The sequence below is a fragment of the Mobula birostris genome, chromosome 2 (genome assembly GCF_030028105.1).
Source record: "Mobula birostris isolate sMobBir1 chromosome 2, sMobBir1.hap1, whole genome shotgun sequence".
Lineage (NCBI taxonomy): Eukaryota > Metazoa > Chordata > Chondrichthyes > Myliobatiformes > Myliobatidae > Mobula > Mobula birostris.
In genome coordinates this window covers 36,852,878-36,869,663 of record NC_092371.1, presented here as the reverse complement: position 1 = coordinate 36,869,663, position 16,786 = coordinate 36,852,878, and the positions used below count along the sequence as shown (strand labels likewise).

The 16,786-nt window shown below is 42.6% G+C and overlaps 1 protein-coding gene across 1 annotated transcript in view; it reads left to right on the top strand.

The window, feature by feature from the left end:
• LOC140208223 (docking protein 5-like) overlaps positions 1-16,786 on the top strand; it is a 520,777-nt gene that overhangs the window by 332,984 nt on the left and 171,007 nt on the right. The window contains exon 5 of the mRNA XM_072276739.1: positions 5,161-5,350. Within this exon, the coding sequence (XP_072132840.1) occupies positions 5,161-5,350 (190 nt within the window). The remainder of the gene's footprint in view (positions 1-5,160; positions 5,351-16,786) is intronic.

Genomic DNA, 16,786 nt, shown 5'->3' with positions numbered 1-16,786 from the left:
TGCAGGATGGGAGGCTTGTGGCGTATGGATCACGAGCACTTACGGACTGTCAACGCCGATATGCTCAAATCGAGAAGGAATTACTAGCCATAGTTTATGGGTGTGAGAAGTTCCACCAATATGTATATGGCAAAGAAGTCCAGGTTGAAAATGATCACAAACCACTTGAGAGCATCTTCAAAAGGCCACTCCACCAAGCTCCTATGAGGCTGCAAAGGATGCTTCTCAGGCTACCGAGGTACACTCTCACAGTCACCTATAAGCCAGGAAAAGAACTGTACATCGCTGATGCTTTGAGCCGTGCTTATCTCAAAGAGCAAAAGGAAGAGTTGCTAAGAAGAGAGCTAGAAGTCAACTGGGCTACACCTCAGCTACCCATCTCTGAAGAGAAGTTGAACATGTTTAGGAAAGCGACTGCAGATGATCCTGAAATGCAAGTGCTAAGAGACATTACAATGAATGGATGGCCAACAGAAAGAAAAAATGTTCCAAAGGAAATGCAGAAATACTGGACATTTAAAGAAGAAATCAGCTATGCATCAGGACTAATGTTCAAAATGGCAAAACTCATCATACCAAACCAAATGAGACAGGAAATGCTCAACAGAATTCGTGAGTCACACTTGGGGATAGTGAAATGTAAAGAAAGAGCAAGGGACATTCTCTATTGGCCAGGCATGTTAGCTCAGATAGAGGACATTGTGTCTCAGTGTGCTGTCTGTAATGAAAACAAAAACAGCAATCCAAGAGAGCCTTTGCTTCCCCACCCACTACCAGGAAGACCATGGGAGAAGATTGGCACAGATCTCTTTCACGACAATGGTGCAGAATATCTACTTTGTGTGGACTACTATTCAAAATATCCGAGATCACCAAGTTAGGTGACACGTCCAGTCGAGGTGTCATTACCGCAATGAAGTCGATATTCTCAAGACATGGTATTCCAGATATTGTCGTTCATGACAATGGTCCACAGTATGCTAGTGGTGAGTTCAGAGGGTTCTCGGAAAGCTGGGAATTTCAACATGTTACTTCCTATCCAGGGCACACTCAGTCTAATGGACAAGCAGAGAGAACTGTACAAACTGTCAAGAACATGCTCAAGAAGACACATAGCAGCAATGGTGACCCTTACATTGCTCTGCTTGAATACCGCAACGCACCGATTGAGGGTGTGGGGTTCTCTCCTGTGCAGCTGTTGGTGGGATGTCGTCTGATGTCCAAACTGCCAACATCCACAACTCCACTGACTCCTGAAGGTAATGCTCAAGTACATGACAAGCAAAAGTATAAGCAAATAAAGCAAAAGAGCTACTATGACAGACATACAAGACAGTTGCCAGATCTGCATACAGGTGAAAATGTCAGAATACAGAGAGGAGACACTTGGCAACCAGTTGTGTTTGTGAACAGACGTCAGCAACCAAGATCCTTCATAGTTCGCACGCGGGATGGAAGAGTCTACAGGAGGAACAGGAAGCATCTGCTGAAGACAGGCGAGAGGGAGTTTCCACGTACAGATGCACAGGACATTTCCACATATACAGACATGGAAACAAACGACACCAAGAGTGATGCAGACTGCAAGGACACAGAGGTCACTCGAGAGACTGACACTGATGAAGGACAAGCACAGTCACAGTTGTATCACACACGGTCTGGGAGACAGGTCAAACTTCCAGCTAGATACAGAGACTAGACATACATACAGTCTCACACAGTTTGAGGCAAAGTCACACATGTTATAAGTTCCAAGGTGTGAAATAAAAGGTTTATTAGTCTATGTTAGCAAAAAAAAATACATTGCTGTTAGTATTGTAAGGTACAATGCAGAATACAGTACAAGAAGTTAAGATTTTTTTAAGTTTATGTCATGGTTGTTGCACTGTAGGAAGGGCGTACCTAGAGGCATTGTTATGGTAATTCACAGTGTTGTAAAAAAAATCTTGAGAAGAGGGGTATAATGTATTGTGTGAGTATTCGTAGTGTCAGAGTGCGTATGATGTCAGGACGCAGAGAGGTGAAAATGGAAGTCTGTTGAATAAACATGGTTGTTCAATCTGCAGCGGTGTCCGAGTCACATCAATATTACACATACTACGCTGCATAGGAGGGAGGTCTTGTCCAAAATCAAGATTCTGTAGACTTTTAGCCAGATAGTCAAATGGGAAACATTGCATAACCTCAGCACTATTGGATGTGACCTTATGCAGTTTGAGATTAGATTTTGCTAACATGTCTAGTGGTGCTTTCAGCACGTTGACTGCTGATCCCCATAAGGAGCATCATCAAGAATGGCATTTTTAAAGTGAAAACCATTAAAGACTGTGCAGTAGGACTATCTCAAGACCAGTCGCTGAGGCTTTCCTTCTTTTGCCAAAGACTTAATGTAAAGATCATTTCACTTTTAGTCTCAGTAGTTAAGTTTGACATTCTATAGATGCCAGGCAGGGAGTGTCCGGGCCTTTAGAGGTGCATTTCATTTTGAATGAAGATCACTTCCTGTAAGTAAGCAGTTTTTTATATCAATTCCTATGCAGGTTAATTTGGATTTCAACTTTAAACACCCAGTGGAAAGACATCCATCTCCATTTGCTCTTTATTTGCTCTTGAAACAGCAATACCTTTTCACAAGAAAGATCTAATTTAAAGCCCTGAAGAAGGCTTCCATCTTGGGTGATTTTCGAGAAGGTGTTTAACTTTGCATAGTTTTGATATACACACTGAAAAGACAGTAGAGTGAAAAGATATTGCTGTTTCAAAAGCATGGAGATGGATCTTTACACTGTGGGCTTTAGAACAAGATCCAAATTAACCTGCAAAGAAAATGATATAAAAAACAGCCCATGTACAGGAAATGATTTTCTTACAAACCCAACTATGCTCTAGAGGCCAGAACATTCCCTGTGTGGCATCCATAGGATGTCAAACTTAACTACCGAAACTAAATGTCAAATGATTGTCTCAATAATTTTTTTATAAAGAAGGATATTTGCAGATGCTAGTCTTGAAAGCAGTTTTACAACACGGTCCTTAACTGATCTCACTTTGAAAATGTCCTTGATGACATACGTGCTCGTGATAATGTCTAATGAGAATTGAGGTGTGGTCTGGTTTGGGAGTTAGCTTTGCCTTGCAAAGGATGAATCCAACTTCACCGTGTCCAGCAGTGTCTGTTGCCTTCGAGTACCGCTGTGCTTCAAGTTGAAATCCAAATTAACTCACACAGGAAATGATATAAACGTAGCTTACATACAGGATGTGTTGCTTATACAAAACAAACTGCAGCTCTAGAGGTCAGAACACACATGTTGAACCTTGTAGTGCATTGGCTACTGCAGCAGAAGGCCATGAGCATGCGCTTAGTGGCCACTTTATTAGGTAACTACTAAAGTGGCCACTGTGTGTAAGATTATAAGAATTGACAAAGAGAAGACTGATAGGTTATAAGCAGTACTGAAATATTCTTGAGGTGCTGGAGGGGGGCTGCGATATAAATCATTAACAGCTTCCAGTTGCTGTAATACTGAAATGATTGCTGAGATGCAAAATCTAGGATGCAGCATGTAAATTATTTTTTTAAAATACGAATGTTCTTGAGATCATATCTAGAATATTGAATGCATCTTTGGCCCTTCCAGACAAAAAGAATATTTAATTATTATGGTGTACAAAGATGCAATTGTACCCCAGATATAAGAGAAGGTTGTTTACCATGGGCTCTTCCTTCCTTTAAAGTTAATAAGAGAAGATTTTATACAGGTACTTAAAGTAAGATGAACTGGAAGAGTTTTTTTTTGCCTGGTACAGAAATAAAGAGCAGGAATCATATTTGAAAATTGACTGAAGAAATAAAAATCTAGTGTGAAAAATATTATTAAAGTGTGGTTAATTAAGCAGGTCACCGAATTGTGTGTTGTGTCAGCCATGTTAGATTCCAAGGACATTTCCTAGTCAACAAGTGTGTTCCAGTGTTGTTAGAATATAGCGCAATGTTATGGATGACTGTACTGCAGTTCAATATTCTTCTCTCTAAAACTTTAACTGATCTTTGATAGACATGGAAAAAGAAAGAGACAGCATTATCGGGCTAGTTGAATTTTAGAAGTTGTGTTTGGATCCAGCCCACTCAATCATGAAATAAACTAATAAATATGCAAATAACAGAAAGCAGGATCTCCCAGTGGCCACACATTTTAATTTCACGTCCCATTTCCATTTTGATATGTCCATTCATGGCCCCCTCTACCGTCAAGATGAAGCCACACTCAGGTTGGAGTAGCCTCCAACCTGATGGCATAAACATTGTCTTCTCTAATTTCTGTTAATGCCCCTCCTCCCCTTCTTGCCCCATCGCTTATTTATTTATTTGTTTGTTGTTTGTTTATTTATTTATTAATTATTTTTTCCCCTTCCTTTCTCTCTTTTTTTCTCCCTCTGTCCCTCTCACTATATCTTCCTCTGATGCTCCCCTCCACCTTTCTTTCTCCCTAGGTCTCCCGTCCCATGATCTTCTCCCTCCTCCAGCCTGGTATCCCTTTTACCAATTAAGTTTCCAGTTCTTAGCTCCGTCCCTTCCCCTCCTGTCTTCTCCTATCACTTCGGATCTCCCCCTCCCCCTCCTACTTTCAAATCTCTTACTATCTCTTCTTTCAGTTAGTCCTGACGTAGGGTCTCGGCCCGAAACGTCGACTGTACCTCTTCCTATAGATGTTGTCTGGCCTGCTGCGTTCCACCAGCATTTTGTGTGTGTTACAAATAAAATTATGTATTTTTGAATAACATTGTTGCTTTCCATTTCAAATAGCCATGTAAGAAGTGCAACTATAATGTTTCACAGAAGATAGAATTCATTGTAAATAATCTCAAAGTTTGAACTCATAAATTGCCTTGAATGCATTAATTAATATACCTGTCTCAAAAATTTATATTTTGTGTGCAATGTACTTTAAGAATATAAAACGTGTTGGGTTTAATAGCATTTTACAACTGATTCAATCTCATAGTTTTTGATGAAGTATGAGGTCTTAGTTTTTGTGGTCCATTCTATCAGTTCTGCTTTTTACAACTTTCAGAGAAATAAGCAAAACTAGTATAGAATGCATTCATATGCATCAGAAAAAAGAAAGTGGCTCTAAATTATTTGGTTTATATTTTCAGAAAGGTTCAATGTATACTTGATGCCCTCTCCCAATCTGGACGTGCACGGAGAATGCACATTACAAATAACATACGAGAACATCTGTCTTTGGGACATCCATAATCCGAGACTAAAGCTGGTCTCTTGGCCTCTTAGTGCCCTTCGGCGATATGGAAGGGACCCCACATGGTTTACGTTTGAAGCAGGCAGGTAAGTAGAAAGTGCTTCATCTTGAAATTCCTTTAGTAGTTATTTTATATAGAAACATAGAAAACCTACAGCACAATACAGGCCCTTCGGCCCACAAAGCTATGCCGAATATGTCCCTACCTTAGACCTACCTAGGCTTTACCCATAGTCCTCGATTTTTCTAAGCTCCATGTAGCCATCCAGAAGTCTCTTAAAAGACCCTATTGTTTCCGCCTCCACCACTGCCGCCGGCAGCCCATTCCATGCACTCACCACTGCGTAAAAAACTTACCCCTGACATCTCATATAGTGATTGTCATAATATATAATAAATTTATTGAAACATTGGGTAAATACAGTACATAAGCATCTTATTTTAGTTTATAATAAATTAATATCAATGTGATTGGCTAACATAACTGATAATCTTTACTTATTAATGTTTTTTTTGATGACAGCAGCATTAAATATTTAAATTCACCCGAGGTGCTGTTATATTAATGAGAAATTTCCTCAGAACGTATTCATTTCATGTAATCAGTATCCTTTTGATAATTGATGTCAGATATTGAGCTTGCACTTAATCATTATTAATAGCATTGGAAAGTTTATTCTTTGAATTGGTGGTTTTACATAGCAGAAGCCCAACCTTAGCAGTACATCTTCCTTCCTCATACTTTACAGTGAATTTGGAATATTTAAACCAAATTCATTAAAAAATATATGTTCATTAAAGTCTGAAGTTTTCAAAAGTTTCTTTCCCATCTAGCTCCTGGAATGGTCTCTTCGGCTAAACTTTTTGAAGCAAATATCAGCTGATAACTTCTACATGAACTGTCAGAGTAGATTGGAACTGATTTTCAAGTGGGCATCCACAGTTTTCTGTAGTTAATCTGATCAATAACAATTTCAATTATGCAGCTCAGGTTAAGACTGCTTAAATTTTGTTACATCTATAATATAATATGCATTGTCAGGGAGTGTATATGAGAGTGCATGTAAAAGAAAATATTTATTGATGATCTGCTATAGCTTCTTTTCCAGAAACTATTTTAGGAGTCTGCTACTTGTACATGACAGGACTTACTTGACTTTTGTACAAGGCTTAAAATTTTCAATGTGGAGGAGCAACATTCCGTAAAGCTTCCAGAAAAAAAGTTAGATAGTGAATGATCTGGAATGTGCTTTTTGAAAGGATGATCATGGAAGGTTTCAGAAGGGAAGGGATACAAGCATAAAGAGGAAAATAGAGAATAACCCACACAAGATGCTGGAGGAACTCAGCAAGTCGGGTGCATCTATGGAAGAAATAAATAATCGATATTTCAGGCAGAGACCCTTCATCAGGACTAGAAAGGAAAGAGACAGAAACCAGAATAGGAAGCTGGGGGTAGGAAAAGAAGTACACCTGGCAGCTAATAGGTGAAGCCACGTGAGGAGGAGGGGGGTGGATGAAGTAAGAAGCTGGAGGGCGATAGGTGAAAGAGGTAAGGAGCTGAAGAAGAAGGAATCTAATAGGAGGGGACAGTGGACTGTGGAAGAAAGAGCAAGAGAGAGATGATTGTAAGAAGAAATGTGGTGAGAGGGGGTGCCAGAATGGGGAAAGGAAAAAGAAAAAAATGGGGGGGAGAGGAATAACTGGAAATTAGAGAAATTGATGCTCATATCACTCTTCCAACCTGAGTGTGGCCTCGTCATGACAGTAGAGGATGCCATAGACAGATATGTGAGAATGGGAATGGGAAGTCAAATTAAAATGGGCAGCTATTGGGGGATCCTCTGTTTTGCAGTGGACGGAGTGATGGTACTTGACAAAATGCTCACCAAACTACATTGGGTTTCACCAGTGTAGAAGAGACCCCACCAGGAGCACTGGATACAATGGATGCCACCGGCGCATTCACGGGTGAAGTGTCGCCTGAATGATGGAGTGGAATATAAACAAAAGTTGCACATGTGATAAAAGAGCAAGAGCGTACAAATAACTGAATAGCTCTTTCAAACCCCTAGTGCTGACACCATTAATTGAGTGATCTCCTTCTCAGCTCTGAAGTTAGCTGTCTTGCCTCTGAATTCAGAAGTTGTTAATTCAATTCCTACTCCAGTGGTTTATGCTCAGAATCCTAGGTTGATGGTCCAGTACAGTAGTGCCAAAAGGATATCTTTTTGAAGGTTACATTTTTTGGGTAAGACATCAGATTGTAGAAGATCCCATAGTACTCTGTCAATAAACAGATGGGGAGCTCCATGTTGTGCTATAGCCAATATTTCTCTCTCAACTAATACTAAATAAAATTATCTGGTTATTCTGATTGTTGCTTGAAGAAGTTTATTGCTCTATTTTTTTATGTAGTTTTATTACTTGTAGCATGTTTTGACTTCCATTATGTTTCTCCTCAAATTGTAATATTCCACAGTTGTATGTAGTTTAATGTTCAGAATGATAACCCTCAGTAAGAATCTGGGAATTTACATTTTTATTATTTCGAATCCAGATCCTGCTGCCACTAGTTTTATTCCTTTCTATCTCTATATTCTTCACCAGTCCTATAACCTTCATCTTTTCATTATCTCTGAATTTAATCCACCATTAGTTGCTGTGTCTTTAACTGCTAAGGCATTAAATTCTGCTATTGCTTGTCCTGGTTCTCTACCATAAACAAAAGAGATTCTGCAGATACTGGAAATCCAAAGCAACACACACACAATACTGGAGGGACTGAGCAGTCAGGCAGCGACTATGGAAATGAATAAACAGTTGATGTTTCAGGCCCAAGGTCCCGAGGAAGGGTCTCAGCCTGAAATGTTAACTTTTTATTCATTTCCATTGATGCCTGACTTGTGAAGTTCTCCACCATTCTATTCTCCTTAAGGTCAAACCATTTAAACTGACTTTTTTTCCCACTTGACCTAATATTGCCTCAGCATTTATTTATCAGCCTGGTGAAAGGTTTAGATGCAAAACTTTGACTGTCCATAGATGCTGCCTGACCTGTTGAGTACCTCCAGCATTTTGTGTGTTGCTTCAGCAGTTATTTTTGTTTGATAATACTCCTGTGCTATGTCTTGGGCATTTTTGACATGTTTGATGGTTCTGATACAAACGGAAGCTACTGATGTCCCCCAAGTGTCAACTGACTGCAGTAGTAAATGCCAGTGATGCATGAGAGTCTTTAGGTCATTCAGCTCACAGTTTTGTGCCGATCTTGATGTTAATTTATAGCAAATGTTTCTCATCTACATCCCTCCATTCCCTTTGTAATCATGTGTCTATCTAAAAACCTTTTAAACTCCACCAAACTGGCTGATACCATGATTAATCTTGGCAACCCATTCAAGGCACCTACCTCTGTGTTAAATTAAAACTTACCTTCCACGTCACCTTTAACTTGTCACAACCATCCCTACTCTCTAAACTTAAAATGATGTTCTCTGATGTTTGATATTTTAACTTGGGGAGAAGATTCTATCTTCCCACCCTACTTGTGATCTGATAATCTTAAAAACCTATATTGTATCTCCCTTTAGCCTATGACATTTCAAGGAGAACAACCCAAGTAAAGTTTATACCCTTTAGTCCTGGCAAACCACTTATTCTCTTTTTTCCACATTCTCCCCATACTTCCTATAATGGGATGACCAGATGTCCACACAATCTTCCAAGTATGGTTGAACAGTATGTAACGCTCAGGTCTATCAGCTCGTGTTTGTCTAGGGGATACCCCGTCCGCCCGCCAAACCATGTCTCACGTTTGCATAGTTGCTGTGTAATGCACCCTGATACAAACTCACACATAAAATATCAGACAGCACACAATGTACGATTTACAGATTACACTTTATAAATCTTACTGGAACTACGTAATTAACAGAGATACTATATAAAAGGAAAGTAAAAGACACCAAACTTATCAGAGTTCAGCCACTTTGTGCATGACCATTGGAGCTCAATTAACGGGGTCTTCTTTCCACCATTTGATCTCCTCCGACCTCCTCGACCCACTGTCTGGGACCAACCACGATGGTCGACCAGAGCGCATCCAGCACGTCCTTCCTCTTTGGTTCTCCTCCCGAGAAAGCCCACACACTGACTCAGGTTCCCACACATACAGATAGAATAACATAGCTTCCATTGGTTAGTTCCTCCGTTACCAATAACTATAACCCAAACATTTCAGCTACAGAGAACATTACCTCATAAATAACATTATAAAGAAGCCATTTCATTATAACACTTCAGAGAAGCCATTGTATAATTAGCAGTTAACAATTAACATTACAGTTAATATTACTGAGAACCCTACATGTAGTTTCATCTAGCCGCAGCATTATTTCCTTACTCTTATACTCAACACCCCTACCAATAAGAGCAATCATTCTTTACCTTTTCTTTCCCATTTTATCCACTTGCGTGACCTGGACCCCAAGGTACCATTAATTGCGTACTTCTATTTAACCTCCCAAAATGCAAAACATGACACTTGACTGGATTACATTCCATCTGCCACTTCTCTGCCCATATCTATAACTGATCTACATCCCACTATATTATTTGATAGTCATGTACATTTTCTACAACAACATCAGTCTTGATGTCATCCATAATGTTGACTATAGTCGATAAGACATAGGAGCACAATTAGGCCAATTGGTCCATCAAGTCTGCTCCACCATTCATTCATGGCTAATCATTTTTTCCCCTCCTCAGCCCCACTCCCCGGCCTTCTCCCCATAACCTTTGATGCCATGGCTAATCAAGAACCTAAAAATGTCTGCCTTAAATACATCCAATGCCCTGACCTCCACAGTTGCCTGTGGTAACAAATTCCAGAATTTCATCACTTTCTCCACATTTCTGTTTTAAATGGACATCCTCCTATCCTAAAGCTGTGCCCTCTTGTCATAGCCTCCTTCACCAGGGGAAACATCCTTTCCACATCTACTCTCTAGAGGCCTTTCAACATTTAAAAGGTTTCAATGAGATAGCCTCTCATCCTTCTAAATTCCAGAGTGTACAGGCTCAGATCCATCAAACATTCCTCATATAATAAACCTTTCATTTCCAGAATCGTCCTTGTGAACCTTGTCAGAACCCTCTCAAGTGCTAGCACATATTTTCTCCGATAAGCAGCCCAAATCTGTTCACAGTACTCAAGGTGACACCTCAGAAGTGCCTTATAAAGCCTCAGTTTTTCATCTCTGCTCTTGTATTGTAGACCTCTTGAAATGAATGCTAACATTGCATTTGCCTTCCTCATCACGGACTCAGCCTGCAAGTTAATCTTTAGGGTGTTCTGCACATGGACTCCCAAGTCCCTTTGCATCTCAGATTTTTGGATTTTCTCCCCATTTGGAAAATAGTCCGCCATTTATTTCTACTACCAAAGTGCATGACCATGCATTTTCCAACATTATACTTCATTTGCCACTTTTTTTTGCCCATTCTCCTAATCTGTCCAAGTCCTTCTGCAACCTTTATGTTTCCTCAGTACTACTTGCCCATCCACCAGTCTTCATATTATCTGCAAACTTGTCAATAAAGCCATCCATTCCATCATCTAAATCATTGATATCCAGCATAAAAAGAAGTCCCAATACCGACCCCTGCAGAACACCACTAGTCACTGGCAGTCATCCAAAAAAATGATCCTTTTTTTCCTAACCACAGCCTCCTAACAATCAGCCAATGCTTTAGCTATGCTAGTAACTTTCCTGTAATACCATGGGCTCTTATATTGGTAAAAAGCCTCCTGTGTGGCACCTTGTCAAATGCCTTCTGAAAATCATAATATACCACATCCACTCCATCTCTTTTATCTGTTCTACTTGTAATCTCCTCAACAAATTCCAAAAGGCTTGTCAGGATAGATTTTTCCTTAAGAAAACCATGATGACTTTGCCCTATCTTGTCCTGTGTCACCAGCTACTCCATGACCTCATCCTTAACAATTGACTCCAACATGTTCTCAACCACTGAGGTCAGGCTAACTGATCTATTATTTTGTTTCTGCTGCCTCCCTCCCTTCTTGAAGAGCGAAGTGACATTGGCAATTTTTCAGTCCTGCAGAACCATGATTCTTGAAGGATTGTTACTAATGCCTCCATAATGTCGACCACTACCTCTTTCAAATTCCGAGTGTGCAGTTTATCTGGTCCAGGAGACCTAGGTACCTGTAGGTCTTTCAGCTCTTTGAGCACTTTCTCTCTTGTAACAGTAATTGCACTGACTTCTCTTCACTCACACCCTTCAACACCTGACACACTACTAGTGTCTTCTACAGTGAAGAATGATGCAAAATACTCATTTAGTTCATCTGCCATCTCCTTGTCCCTATTATTATTTCTCCTGCCTCTGTTCTGCTTCTATATTAGCTTTGACTTCCATTGTCTGCCATGGTTGTACTGTTTTGCCATTTGAGTATTTCTTAATTTTAAGAATACACCTATCCAGCACGTCCCTCATTTTTTTCATAAACTTATACCGTTGCTGCTCAGCTGTCATCCCTGTCAGCATCACCTTCAAATTTACCTTGGCCAACTCCCCTTCTCATACCATTGTAATTTCCTTTAGTCCACTGAAATACTGCGATGTCAGACTTTACTTTCTCCCTATCAGATTTCAAACTGAGTTCAATCATATTGTGATTACTGCTTTCAAAGAGTTCCTCTCCCTTAATCTCTCTAATCATCTCTGGTTGATTACATAACACGCAATCCAGGTAGGATCAACAACAAACTGCTCTTAAAAGCCATCACAAAGGCATTCAACAAATTCACTCTCTTGAGATCCATTACCAACCTGATTTGCCCAATCTACCTGCATGTTAAAATCTCCCGTGACTATCATAGCTCTGCCCTTTTGGCACACCTTTTCAATTTCCTATTGTAGTTTGTAGTCCACATCCCAGCTACTGTTTGGAGGCCTGATTATAACTGCCATCAGGGTCCTTTAAACCTTGTAGTTTCTTAACTCAACCCACAAGGGTTCGATATCTTCCAATCCTATATCACATCTTTCTAATGATTTGATGCCATTCTTTACCAGCAGAGCCACACCAACCCCTCTGCCTACCTTCCTATTCCTCCAAAACAATGTGTAACCTTGGACATTCAGCTCCTAACTACAACCAACTTTCAGCCACAATGCAGTGATGGCCACAACATCATTCCCGACATCTGTAGAAGTGAAACAAGATCATCCACATTATTTCTTATACTCTGTGCATAGAGATATAACACTTTGAGCACTGTACTTGCTACCCTTTTTATTCTGCATTCCTAATGCACTGGTACTCACCCTGCTGGCTGCAGTTTTGTCCTATCATATGCCTGCCCTACCTGACAGTCTGACTGCATACTATCTTTGCATTTATTAACTATCTGTCCTATCCTGAGTCCCTTCTTTCTGGTTCCCATCTCCCTGCCAAATTAATTTAAGCCCTCCCCAACAGCTCTATCAAGACTGCTCATGAGAATATTGGCCCCCTCTGGTTCAGGTGCAACACAATCCCTTTTGTACACGCTATACCTCCCCCAGAAGAAATCCCAATGATCTCAGAACCTGAAGCCTTGCCCTCTCAACCAGCTTCTCAACCATGCATTTATCAGCCAAATCAACCTGTTTCTATCTTCACTGCCACATGGCACAGGTAGCAGTCCAGAAATTACTACACTGGAGGTCCTGCATCTCAGCCTGCTGCTGAGCTCTCAAAATTCTCTCTTCAGTACCTCTTTGCTTCTCCTTCCCATGTCATTGGTACCAATATGTACCAAGACATCTTGCTGCTCTCCATCCCTTTCCAAAATGCTGTGAATGTGATCCAAGACATTCCTGACCCTGGTACCTGGGAAGCAACATATCATCTGGGTGTCCCGTTCAAGTCCACAGAATATTCTGTCTATTCCTCTCATTATTGCATCCCCTAACACTACCGTTCCCCTCTCCTCCCTCTTTCCCTTCTGAATCACAACCCATGCTGTGTGCCAGTAACCTGGTCTCCATGGCATTCTCCTTTAAGATCATCTCCCAGAACAGTATACAGAACGGTATACTCATCATTGAGGGATATAGCCACAGGGTGCTCTGCGGTATCTGCCTATTCATCTTCCTATTCCTTCTCCTGACAATCACCCAGCTACCTGCCTCCTGGGGATGACTACTTCCCTGTAACTCCAATGGATGATTTGCTCACTCTCCTCTACAAGCTGAAGGTCATCCAGCTGCTGCTCTAGATCTCTAACATGGTCTTCAAGGATCTTCATCTGGATGCACCCCACGTAGATGTAATACTCACAACACGCTGGAGGAGCTCAGCAGGTCGGGCAGCATCCGTGGAAAAGATCGGTCGACGTTTCGGGCCGGAACCCTCCGCCTCTCTCCAACGTTACTCCAGGTAGATGTAGTTCCCTGGGAGACTCCAACATCTGGCATGAAGAACACACAATGGCCATTTAAACTACACTAACTACCACTGACACAGTAAGGAAAAAGGAAAACCTAACAGAAACTTACCCAGACAACTTACTTGGAGCCAATGCCTCTTCCGAGCTGAAGCCTTTTTTGAGTCAAAGCCTGACACTCCCACTCTAACCACTGGCCCACTCCCAACAATGCGAATCAATCGGCCAATATTTTCGTTCAAATCATTGATATGTATCAAAAAAACTGTAGTTTGTGATTATATCAATGATTTGGATACAAATATAGATTGTTAATCCTGGCCATTACCAGTTTCAGAACAGCTATCTGATTAGCAGCTGTCTATCCCTACAATCTTTCTTCTGTGGGCAAGCCAGTTCCAAATCCAAACTTACAATTTATCCTGGATCACATACATCTTTATTTTCTAAATCAACCTACCATGAGGGATCTTATCAAATATCTTACAAAACTCTATGTTGATAATATCCACTGCTTTACCTCCACAAAAAACTAATCATGTTGTGGGACATGTACTTCTCCTCAAAACGCCATGCTGACTATTGCTAAGCAGGTCTGGCCTTTCCAAATGTGCATGGATCCTATCCCTTAGTATCATCTTCAATACCTTCATGACCATTACTTGGAGCTCACCGGCCTAAAATTAACTGCCTTATCGTTGTGTCCTTTCTTGAACAAAGGCATAATATTTGCTGCACTCCAGTCCTCTGGGGCCTCGCCAGTTGGTAGTAAGGATGTAACAGATCCTTGTCAATGCCCCAGCCATCTCTTCACTTGCATCTTTCAATATTCTGGAATATATGCCATGAGGCCCCGGAAATCTATCTACCTTAATACCTTTCAGAGGACCCAGCACTGCTTCCTTCTTAATCTGAAAATACCCCAGCACATTGGCATGCCTCACTATACCTTCAGTATCCTCCAAATCCTTCACCTTGGTGAGTAAAAATGCAAAGTTGTAGCGATGTGCTACACACAGAGCTAGAAATAACGACACGCAGTCTGTAAGTCGCACTCGAGACTCGTTTATTAAAACTTTGCGGCACTGGCTTTTAAGCAGTTTCCTTCCAGCCCACTCCGGATGGAAATGACTTCAGAGGTGCATTACAAAAGTCTCTCCTCATGCGTGGGCTATTTTGTGAGCCGGTTTGCTTGTGTAGAAAGTGGGTCGCCACATAACACCTCCCACCCCAGAACCAGCGATACACGCCTTTTGTCCACAGTCTGGATCAGTCTCTGTTTGGATGGTCTGCCTCTGCACCACAGTGCCTAAACCTCAACTGGCTGTGCCAAGTCCACATGGGCCAGTTCGAGTCGGTCCACTGTGAAAACCTCCTCTTTCCCCCTAATGTCCAGAACGTACGTGGACCCATTGTTACTGATCACCTTGAACGGCCACTGCAGTGGTGCCCAGTGTGCACCCCTTCGTACGAATACAAACTTACAGTTCTGCAGGTCTTTGGGTATGCAGGTCGGGATCTGTCTGTGCTGTGAAGTCGGTACGGGGGCAAGGTTGCCAAGCCTTTCGCATAGTCTGTCCAGGACTGCTGCGGGTTCTTCCTCTTGCCCCCTTGAGGCTGGTATGAACTCTCCTGAGATGACCATGGGTGTGCCGTACACCAGCTCGGCCGACGAGGTGTGCAGATCCTCTTTGGGTGCTGTGTGGATTCCAAGCAGGACCCAGGGAAGCTCGTCCACCCAGTTAGGGGCTTTCAGGCAGGCCATGAGAGCCGACTTTAAGTGACAGTGGAAGCATTCCACTAGTCCTTTCGACTGTGGGTGGTGTAACTTTGTTCCCAACAGGCTGGCCACAGCCGACCACAGGCTGGAGGTGAACTGGGCGCCTCTGTCAGAGGTAATGTGGGCCGGTATCCCGAAGCGTGCTACCCAGGTTTCAACCAGCGCTCGGGCGCAGGAATCGGCGGTGGTGTCGGTGAGCAGGACCGCCCCTGGCCACCTTGTGAACGGTCTATCATAGTTAGGAGGCACCGCGCTCCTCGCGACACTGGCAGGGGTCCCACGATATCTACATGAATGTTGTCGAACCTCTGGCGGGTGGGTTCGAACTGCTGCGGCGGGGCTTTGGTGTGCCGCTGCACCTTGGCTGTTTGGCACTGCGTGCACGTTTTGGCCCATTCGCTGACCTGTTTGCGAAGTCCGTGCCACACAAACTTGCTAGAGACTATCCGGACGGTTTTTCTGATAGATGGGTGCGCCAAGCTGTGTATGGAGTTGAAAACTCGCCGCCGCCAGGCTGCCGGGACGATGCGGCGAAGTTGACCGGTAGCCACGTCACACAGGAGGGTCCTCTCACCTGGGCCTACGAGGAAGTCTTGCAGCTGCAAACCCAAGACTGTGGTCCTGTAGCTGGGCATCTCGTCGTCTGCCTGCTGCACCTCTGCCAATGCTACATAGTCCACCCCCTGGGACAGGGCCTGGATTGCTGGTCTGGAGAGTGTGTCCGCCACTACGTTGCCCTTTCCTGAGACATGCTGGATGTCCGTCGTGTACTGGGAGATGTAGGACAGATGCCTTTGCTGGCGGGCCGACCAGGGATCGGACACCTTTGTGAACGCGAAGGTCAATGGTTTGTGGTCCGTGAACGTGGTGAATGGCCTACCTTCTAAGAAGTACCTGAAATGCTGGATTGCCAGATATAGTGCCAACAGCTCCCGGTCAAAGGCACTGTACTTGAGTTCGGGTGGCCGTAGATGCCTGCTGAAGAACGCCAGGGTTGCCAACGCCCCTCGATGAGTTGCTCCAGCACCCCACCGACTGCTGTGTTGAATGCATCCACATGAGGGCGGTTGGAATGTCCGTTCTGGGGTGCACCAGCATCGCGGCGTCTGCCAAGGCTTTCTTGGCTTTAACGAAAGTGGCCGCGGCCTTTTCGTCCCAGGTAATGTCCTTGCCCTTACCTGACATCAGGGTGAACAAAGGGCGCATGATACGGGCTGCTGAAAGGAGGAAGCGGTGGTAGAAGTTCACCATGCCAACGACCTCCTGCACGCCTTTGA